Source organism: Pan troglodytes, chromosome 23 (genome assembly GCF_028858775.2).
Source record: "Pan troglodytes isolate AG18354 chromosome 23, NHGRI_mPanTro3-v2.0_pri, whole genome shotgun sequence".
NCBI lineage: Eukaryota > Metazoa > Chordata > Mammalia > Primates > Hominidae > Pan > Pan troglodytes.
In genome coordinates, this window is record NC_086016.1 from 40,730,182 (window position 1) to 40,740,302 (window position 10,121).

Consider the following 10,121-nt stretch of genomic DNA (forward strand, 5'->3'; position numbering starts at 1 on the left):
GCACACTTCAGACAGGCACCCTTGCAGGCCGGACCACAGTGAGTGATGGGCCTGGAATGGCTGTCAGTTTGGGCATAAGGTCTCATGAAAACACCACATCAACACCTCTTCCTATTCAGAGATCGGAGGAAATAGAAGCTTCCAATCTTAGCGCAGGGTCTCCCAAGCCAGCATTGTTGCCCGGGGGTAATATCACGTAACGCAGATTGTGAGGTGCTGGCATTCCTGGGGTTGGCATCCCGGCTGAGACTTCAGTGTCCTTATCTGTGAAATGGGAATAACATTCCCTTCCCTGTAGGGCTCCCGTGAATGTTGGAAATGAAGTATGCAGAGCACTTAATGCCCTGCCTGGCTGATGGATGGTAAATACACAGCCATTTTTGTAACTCAGTTTTTTATACTGTTGTTCCTCAAAAGCTCACTAATCATAGATCAGTTTTGGCATTTACTCATTAATGTATTCTTTCATTCCATAAATATTTATTGGATGTTTGTTCTGCGAGACTCTTCATCTAGATGTTGAGGATTCAGAGTTGAATTGAACACAATCCTTGTCCTCAAGGTGTTCAGCTCCTTGGTGAGAGATGCTCTCTCGATAATGGTGAACTCTACTAACTCTGCCTGTTTGCCCAGAGCTTGGTCTATAGTGCCAGGCCCAGAGCAGCCTGGCTTTTTGCCTATGCCTCTGCCCTGATGTGATCTTCAGTACCATCAGTTAGCCTGCAGAGGGGGCACGTTTCAGACAGCTCCATTTGAGCTTGTTGATATTGTTGAGTGCCTATTCTGTGCAGGCACTATTCTAGGAGCTGTGGGGAATGTATAATTTGTGATCTCAAGGATTTTAATTCAGTCACCCTGAATAGGAGCAATAGAGGCCATTTACAGGACTCTGATGAAAAATCAGATGCAGTCATGTGTAATGGAGAAAAAGCTCTCCAGGAACTCAGAGGAGTCAAGAGTGTCCACCCAGGAAGGATTTCACGGAAGAAGTGGTATTTGAGATGAGCTCTGAAGGGTGAGAGGGCCTGGTAGTTGCGTAAAAGGGAAAGAATTCAGGAAGGAAGGTCAGAGTGAGCAAATCCACAAGGGCAGAAAAGTTCCAAAGTTTTAGGAGAAGGGAGAGTTCTCTGGTGTGGCTGGAATATAGGAATTTGTGAGAAGTGAATCTGCAGAGATGGCTACAAGCCCAAGCCAAAGGGCTGTGAGTGTTGGGAGAGGGATTTGGGGTATCTTCTCTGTGGTGGAAAGGCGGTTAAGGATTTTAAGCAAGCATGCGTGTGTTTTAGGAAGAAGCAGTCATGAGGTTCCAAACTAGGGCAGTGGTGGAGGACAGAGAGGAGAGGACAGGTGTCAGAGACAGAACTGAGTGAGAGAAGAAGGCCTCAGAGTAGGGCTGGCCAGGAGCTTGCTAGGTCAGGGCAGAGAGGTCAAGCCCTTGGAGGCAGGTGAGGGAGAGGTGGAGTCATGAATAGTGGCATCTGCTCCTCGAGCCCTGTTGCTGCCTCTGGCCTGTGTCAGGGCAGGACCTGGTCTCCTGAGCGCCTGTCTCCTTTTTTCCTTCCTCTTCTCCCTCTGCTTAGGATGTGCCCGATATTCCAGATCTCCAACGTTACAGGCGAGAACCTAGATCTGCTGAAGATGTTCCTCAACCTCCTCTCCCCCCGCACCAGCTACAGGGAGGAGGAGCCTGCTGAGTTTCAGATTGATGACACCTACTCCGTCCCGGTAAGTGGCTCTGGGCGGGTAGCTGGGTGGGCACTTCCTACAGTGGCATCAGGGGGTGGGTCTGTGCTGGGGATGCACTTATGAGGCCAGGGTCTTCTCCTTGGCAGGGTGTGGGGACAGTGGTTTCGGGGACGACACTGAGAGGCCTGATCAAGCTGAATGACACGCTGCTGCTGGGCCCAGACCCCTTGGGTAACTTCCTGTCCATTGCTGTCAAATCCATCCATCGCAAGCGCATGCCTGTCAAGGAGGTGCGGGGTGGCCAGACAGCATCCTTTGCGCTGAAGAAGGTGAGTAGCGATAATACTGAACACTCCCCTCAGACTCCATCATGCTAGGCTCTTGGCCAGATGCCCTGCTCACCCACTCTAGTCCTCATGGCTGCTCTGCAAGGTCGGGATTACTGGCTTCATTTTTACAGATGAGGAAACTGAGGCTCAGAGCCCAGGGACTTGCCCAAGACTCACAGCTTGTAAGTGCTAGAGCGAGGAATGCCTGCCTTCTAAGCTCTGTTCCTCCCTCTGGTGCCTGAGCAGGGTGGCCTGAGCTCAGTGGTGAGGTCAAATAGGAGTATCCCTGCTGTGCAAGGATCCTTCTACATAGGACCATTGGGATCTGCGCCACATCCTCTTCCCATTCAGCCTTCTATCTCCTGGGGTTTGGGGTGGGTTCTAGTTCAGGGGTCACCTACCTTTACCCACCAACTAAATTAACCAGGAATAGTAGGACTTTCTTCCCCACAGTGGTCAGGTCATGCCCACCTGTTGTTCCCCCTGAATGCTTGCCTGCCTTTGCTTCCTCATGCGTCCTTCATGGCCGAGCAGCTGAAGTGCTGATTCCCGCATGAAGCCTTCCTGACCCCCAGTAGTAGTGTTGAGTCTTCCCATGGAGCACTGAGGGTGCTCGTGCTGTCCACCCTAGAAGGCCTGTGGTCCAGTTGGTGAGGAAACCAGGCAGAGTTGGGGTGGTCCCTATCCCTAGAAAGACTCTTGGTCCCTGGGACCAGGGGTGAAACCAGAAGGCATAATTGTCCCTGAGGGCTGGGGCTCCCTCTTTCTTTCAGATCAAGCGCTCGTCCATCCGGAAGGGCATGGTGATGGTTTCCCCACGTTTGAATCCCCAAGCCTCCTGGGAGTTTGAGGCCGAGATTCTCGTCCTCCACCACCCCACCACAATTAGCCCGCGCTACCAGGCCATGGGTAGGTGTCTAAGGCCCTGCCAGCCCAGGAGGCCCTCGTGTTAGCTCCCCTCAGAAGGTGTTCCAGCAACCCAGGCCCCCTAGTTCCAGCTGCAGCTGGGTGGTAGGCCTCCTTCCTGTTTAGTGATGCCGTTCCTTCTGTTCCACCCATGAGCCGCAGTGTTGATTCCTTCCCACAAACACTGAGGGCTGGGCTCTTGAGACCCAGACCTGTCCTCAGGGACCTCACATGCAATCCTTCAGCAAGGTCTGCTGAACGCTGCTATGTGCCCAGCGGTGTTGCTAAGGTGCTGGGAACAAAGATGAGGTAGATGGGCAAGGATCCTTCCCCGCAGAAGCCCACAGTCCAGCGAGGAGGTGCATGTGCAGTGTGCTGTAATCCCAGGAACTGGGACCCTTGTCTGCACAGGGCCTGGGGGTGGGGGATGACGGGTGGGCATTAGCTGGAGGAAAAGGTGGGAGATGGTAAGGCAGGATCAGAGCCAAGAACAGGCTTCACGGGGGTCTGTAGCCCCAGAGATAAGCCCCCACCCTTCCACAGCTTAAGCGTATTTCATGCTTTCACTCACTGCCTCCCGTTGTCCTGAAGCCACCAGGTGGCTCCAGCCTATCCTGACCTCTGGCTTCCTTGACAGTGCACTGTGGGAGCATCAGGCAGACAGCCACCATTCTGAGCATGGACAAGGACTGTCTGCGCACTGGGGACAAGGCCACTGTACACTTCCGCTTCATCAAGACCCCTGAGTACCTGCACATAGACCAGCGGCTGGTGTTCCGGGAAGGCCGCACCAAGGCTGTCGGCACCATCACCAAGGTATGGCCAGGACAGACCTTGCCTGCCTCCAGGAAGCACCAGGGGCCACTCCTGTTCTGTGACCCTGAGTGCAGGGCAGAGGTTTAGTCACTGCCATGGGAGAGTTGGACCCACTGAGGTGTGGCCTCGGTGCCATCTCTCTACTCCCTTAGAGGTATCCTGTGGCCTCCTGTCCTGGGCAGTGGTGGTGACCATGGAGAGGAGAAGGTAGGGTTAGGGTATGATCTTCCTCCATAGAAAACTGGTGACAGACTGTCTGGGCCCAGCCAGGCTCAGCCTCCAGGGTGCTGTCACAGGTTCCTATGGCCTCACTGGGACCATGTCTAAGGTCTCCTCTCAGAGCAGAGGTCTGGTTGGAGTAAGTGCAGGGGGTTATGGGCCTGAGTTCTCTTGGGGCTTAAGCTGTTGGTGTATCCTGGACACTTGCCCACTGCAGACCTTGCCCCTGGTCCTGGAGGGGCATTTGATAGAGGGGTTTGACCCCTGCTCCGTACAAAGGAGGTACTGGCCCCAGCCTATCTGAGATCTTGGAATCAGTCTTCGGCTGGCCTTGCCTCCAGAAAAGGCCCCCATCCATGGTCACCCTGGGGCTACAGATGTCCTTGAAGGCCTGCATGCTCCTGGGACTGCTGAGTTTGGCCAAGGCTGCAGCAAACACTGTAATGTCCTCTGGGACTCACTGGGCTTCTTTTGTGCTTTGTATGAGATAGAACTTGGGCCACAAGGGAAGATTTCAAGTCAGTTACTTCTGGCCAAACTCCAGATGTTTCCAGCTGAGGAGACATTCACTTGGTGTCTTCGGGAGGCCCTGAGTTAACACTTGCCCTAGACTTGTTACGGGGGCAGCAGCAGCGTGCTGGGGCTGGAGCCGCAGCATGCTCTGAGGAGTCTCCACCAGCTTAGCAATGAGGAGAGCCCGGAGCTCCACTTGCCAGGCTCTGTGCAGGCTCTGGGCTCTGGGGGCTGGACTGAGCGGGAGGTGGGAGCAAGGTTCACCAATTTCTCTGCAGGAATAGTAGCTGCAGCAGAGAACAGGATGGAGCCTTTCTGGGCTGGGCAGAGGCAGGAAGTGAGGCATGAGCCCAGGGCCATAGCAGTCCTCAGCCACTGAGTGGGGATGAGAATGCCTCTTCATCCCCACTGCCTCCTGTCACAGCCTTCCTGCCATCTGCCTTGCCCTGAACTGGCAAGATCAAGGAATGAGGAGTCCGTGGGAGAAGGGGGCTGAGGGTGGGGGGTAGCCAAGCCAGTGCCACTGCCCCGCAGCTCCAGCCTCAGCCTCTCTCCATGGCTCCCACAGCTCCTCCAGACCACCAACAACTCCCCAATGAACTCCAAGCCGCAGCAGATTAAAATGCAGTCGACGAAAAAGGGCCCCCTGACGAAACGAGACGAGGGGGGCCCGTCTGGTGGGCCAGCAGTAGGAGCACCCCCACCTGGAGATGAAGCCTCCTCTGTAGGGGCAGGGCAACCAGCTGCGTCCAGCAATCTCCAGCCTCAGGTGAGCACGGGCCCCTCGCAGCTTCGGCACGGTGGTGGGGGCTGTGGCTTTTACTCTGATTCGGTGAGGGTGACATGTAGGCAAGCCTCAAGCCTGGCTAGAGGGTCTCCTCCACAGCTCTGGCACTGAAGTGCTCCTAAGAGTGAGGCATTTGTCTCTAGAAGCTATAAGGCAGTGCTTCCAAATCAGGGAATACAGCCCACCTGAAACCAGTTTAATTGGCCCTAACTAGCATTTGGTTTTAATGAAATAAAATAGAACAGAAAAATGTCGAAGCCTCCCTTTCATAGTAAGATTAAGTATTGCAAGTATTGCTGGTGTGAGTGTCCAAGTGATATATGTGTGCCCTGCAGTCCAGCAGATTTGAGAGACACTGCCTTAGAGGGTCCTCCTCTGTCCCCTCCCTGACGTGCACACATCCTGAAGGGGAGGTGGCTTTGGGATGTGCCAGTGCACCTCTTACTCGGCCTCTCCTGCCAGCTGTCTCCCACAGGCACTCTCTCCCGGCGTGATGAAGGCCTGGTGCCCCTTGCACCCCTCTCCCCAGCATCTTTCTCCATTGTCCCCTCATTGGAAAAGGAGGCTATGCCTGGATCTGTCTGTCCATTCTGTTATCTGTCTCCCATGGGTCTTTCCTCTGGTTCGTTCGCTTCCTTTCTCTCTCTCCTGCTCTGCTTTGTGCTTCTCTGAACGGCCGCTTCTCACACCCTCATCATGTGTGTCCTACCCACCCTGTAAGGAAGGCAGGGCAGGCACTGGCTCCATTTTAGAGACAGAGGGGAGGTGCTGCATGCAGAGTGACCCAGTAAATTCCTGGTCAGGCTAGGGTGAGGACCAGGCGGCCTGCTCACGCATCTTCCGTCCCTGTCTCCCCGCTGCTCAGCACCTCTGCTCTCTGGCCCTGCTCCTGATGGGCCAGTGCTTCTCAAGCTCCTTCTCTCTCTTTCAGCCTAAGCCCAGCAGTGGAGGCCGGCGACGAGGGGGCCAGCGCCACAAGGTGAAGTCCCAGGGGGCCTGTGTGACTCCTGCCAGCGGCTGCTGAACCTTCCCCTGGCCCACCCTCACCACCCAAGGGGTCATCATCTCTGGCCACCACTCCACCAGATGGGCAGAGCAGCTATGACCGCCACCCAGCCCTCCCGCTCAGGCCACAGCCGGAGCCTCCGCATTGCCCCCACCCCCATTTTCCAGGGGGGTTGTAATTTATAAGCTGACGAAGGTAGCCAGACTTCTGGAGGACTGACCATCTCACTGTCCTCCCCACCTTCTTCCTCACTCACACATTTTTTGTACATCTGGGCCCTTAGTTTTTATTCTGTTTATTATATGTCTCTGTCTCTATTGTGTGTGTGTGTGTGTGTGTGGGGGGGGGGTGCAGGAGTGCCACCCCCAGGGCCCTGTCAACCTCTCTTTTCTCCTCCATGGCTGTCTGCCTGCGTATCTGTCTCTGAGAATCCTCGGGGCGGTCAGGGGATGTCAGGAGGGGAAGGAGCCGCCCTCCCTATCTTGCTGCTCCTCTTGGCACTCAGGGGCACCTTCCATGGAGCCAGACTGGGTGGAGGGGCTTCTGGGATTTGGTGTCTGCTGCTGCCAGAGCAGGAACCCCCAGTCTAGGACTTGGGCATTTTAACAGAGAGAAAGTAGTGGCTTCTCCTTTTCTCTCTCTCCTCATTTTTCCCTTTAAGCCCACAGATTCAGGTCATGCCAAAAGCTCTCTGGTTGTAACCTGGAGACATGTGGAGGGGAATGGCGATGGGATTATAGGACTCTCCCCATCTCGGGCCCTGACCCTGACCCTTGCCACCAACCCAAAGACAGCTGGTGGGTTTCCCCTTGGAGACAATCCTGCGTTTGCCTGGGCCGGCCCTGGCTGCCCTCAGCTTTCGCTGATCTGCCCGGCCTGGAGCCTCTCATCACCCCGCTTCTTGTTGGGCCTCAGGCACTGGTTACCAAAAGGGGGTCTGGGTCTGCTCAGGATCATGTTTTCTAGCACCTCCTGTTGGAGGGGTGGAGGGATGTTCCCCTGAGCCAGGCTGAGACTAGAACCCCATCTTCCCTGAGCCAGGCTGAGACTAGAACCCCATCTTCCCCGCCACGCCACCCCTGTGGCTGCTACAGGAGCACAGTAGTGAAGGCCTGAGCTCCAGGTTTGAAAGACCCAACTGGAGCGTGGGGCGGGCAGGCAGGGGTTAGTGAAAGGACACTTCCAGGGTTAGGACAGAGCATTTAGCCTTCTGGAAGAACCCCTGCCTGGGGTGGGACTGTGCAGGCCAGAGAAGGTGGCGTGGGCCTGAACCCACCTGGACTGACTTCTGCACTGAAGCCACAGATGGAGGGTAGGCTGGTGGGTGGGGGTGGTTCGTTCTCTAGCCGGGGCAGACACCCAGCTGGCTGGGTCCTTCCTCAGCCTTGCCTCCTCCTGTCCCCAACCCTTTCCTCCTGCTTGCGGACTGCTGGTCCCCTCTCCTTCCCTCCTTCCAGCTGTTTCTAGTTACCACCTACCCCTGGCCGTGGACTGATCAGACCAGCATTCAAAATAAAAGTTTGTTCCAAGTTGACAGTGTGGTGCTCCCTGCCCAGCCCCTCCAGGTGGAGGTGCTGCCGTGGGAACGCAGTTGCTCTGCCTGCCCTGGGGCCCCTGGCGACAGCTGGGAGCAGGGCAGTGCTGTGAGGAGCCCAGCTTTCCCAGTCAGGCAGGCATGGCTTCCATGTTCAGGCTCCCTCACCAGCTGGTGACACGGGACAAGCTTACAAACCTTCTCTGAACCTCAGTTTTCTCATTTACAAGAGGCAAAGCCATACATCAAGGTTGTGTGGATTCAGAGAATGTGAGGCCCTGGGGTGTCCTACACAAGGGAAGGGCTTGCTCAGTGAGCGGTCTGCACACTGTTAGCCACCCTGCCACCTCTGTGCCCTGGGCAGGCTCGAAAGGAAAGCTCTGGCTGGGACTGCCAGGAGTCTCACACGCTCCTGTTGACATTCCCAGCAGCTGCCCCTGAGGTCGATGTTTGTTCTGTTTTTCTTTTTTGAGACGGAGTCTCGCTGTGTTGCCAGGCTGGAGTGCAGTGGTGTGATCTCTGCTCACTGCAACCTCCGCCTGCCAGTTTCAAGCGATTCTCTGCCTCAGCCTTCTGAGTAGCTGGGACTACAGGTGCACGCCACCACGCCCAGCTAATTTTTTGTATTTTAGTAGAGACAGGGTTTCACCATGTCGGCCAGGGTGGTCTTGATCTCCTGACCTCATGATCCATCCGCCTCGGCCTCCCAAAGTGCTGGGATTACAGGTATGAGCCACCGCACCGGGCCTGTTCTATTTTTCTAGTTAAGGGAACTGAAGCTCAGAGAGAAGTGTCACCAGCAGGTGTTCATTCCCATGCCAGCCTTGCCCCCCGGCTTTTCCCAGGCAGGCTCCTGCGTGCCCACTGGCTCCAGCCTGGTCCTCTGTCTCTTGGCTGCTTCACTCCTGCTCTTTGTCCCGACTCTGGCCCTGCTTACAGGGGCCACTACCTGCTGGTGCCTCCATAACAAGCCTCTGGCGTTGAGCCCCCTGGCATGGCAGGGGCTGTGGGGTCTGGTTTCCACAAGGCTTAGCCATGGCAGAACCTCGTTTTATTTTAACTCTTTGCCCCTACAAACAGCAGTACTTGCCGGAACCATTCTTGGGATTCAGGAGCTCGGGCGACTGCCTTGGCCTCTGGCCGCACCCAGGAGGGTGGGGTTGGATCTGTGTAGTTGCCAGGCCCACACCTGCCAGCAGGGGGCTGACTGGATCCATGCTTTACTGTGTTTAATGGGGGTAACAGGGGTCCCTACAGCCCTCCCAGCTAAACATTTGGAACAAAACACCAGCCCTTTTGTAGTGGATGCAGAATAAAATTGTTAATCCAATCACCTCCAATGGCAAGGCCTGACCCTTCTGTGTGTGCAGCAGGTGTTTGTGGCGTCTTTCGCAGGAGTAAGGCCTGTGATGGTGGGATGGGGATGGCCAGACCCCTGACTCCACAGTCAGGACTGTTCTGGCTTATCAGCCACCCTGGCACAGAGAAGGTCACAGGAATGAATATGCCACGCACAGGGGCAGCACAGGTTTAGTTGGGTTGGGGGAAGTACCATGGAGCCGGCAGTGTGAGGGCTGTGCTGTGAGGGCCCAGTAGGATTTGAATGTACAGATGGGCAGAGGGCATGTGCCCAGCCCAGGCTCTGGACTCTTGCCACAGTGTGTGGCAACTTCCAGGGGCTTGTTTATTGGTGCTGCGTGGGGATGTCTCCTTTGTTTAGATGGCGTCAGAGGCAGAGCAGGTGTCAGTGAAGGGGAGTGAGCACAGGACCAGCTGTCTCCCAAGAGGCTGAGGAGCTGGCCCAAGGCTTTGGGGGCTGGATTTGTGCCTCACCCAGCTCCTGTCTTGTGGCTGTCTCCACAGTCCTCCCTACTGACTGGGTTTCTGCCTTTGTTTTCTCAGCCATGATGAGGAGCAGCCCTGGGCCAGGTGCCACGGTCAGTATGAGAAGCTCCAGGATCAGGCTAGAGAACCACCCGAACCAGGTCTGGGGAGCTATCTGTGGGAAAGGTCAGGGCCTGTTTTTCTCCTAAGCTGCTGGCTGTTCAAGGGACCTACCTCCTTGTCCCTTCCCAGTCACAGGTCCAAGGGGCAAATAGCGAATTCCCATGGAGGAGAATCACTGCACTCCAAGTGGACATGGCTGGTAGGTAAGTGTAACTTTTTCTGCTGCTGTTCAGTGGTACTGAGAGACAGGAAAGCCCCACTGCTCCCGCCCCACCCTTTGTGATGGGTTATCAATGACAGCTAATAAAGCCACCTCACTGCTTCCTCATGCCAGCCCTTGACCCACAAACACTGGAGGAGACCTGCCTCAGGTCCCAT

The 10,121-nt window shown here is 55.7% G+C and overlaps 1 protein-coding gene across 2 annotated transcripts in view; it reads left to right on the forward strand.

Moving 5' to 3' along the window:
* The window catches only part of GTPBP1 (GTP binding protein 1), a 32,448-nt gene extending 23,312 nt beyond the window's left edge, over window positions 1–9,136 (forward strand). For both annotated transcript variants that reach the window (XM_003317239.6, XM_063807845.1), the window contains 6 exons: window positions 1,581–1,725; window positions 1,833–2,015; window positions 2,789–2,924; window positions 3,559–3,737; window positions 5,038–5,238; window positions 6,188–9,136. In XM_003317239.6, coding sequence (XP_003317287.1) covers window positions 1,581–1,725; window positions 1,833–2,015; window positions 2,789–2,924; window positions 3,559–3,737; window positions 5,038–5,238; window positions 6,188–6,280 — 937 coding nt within the window. In that variant the 3' untranslated portion in view covers window positions 6,281–9,136. The remainder of the gene's footprint in view (window positions 1–1,580; window positions 1,726–1,832; window positions 2,016–2,788; window positions 2,925–3,558; window positions 3,738–5,037; window positions 5,239–6,187) is intronic.
* Window positions 9,137–10,121: the final 985 nt, after the last annotated feature.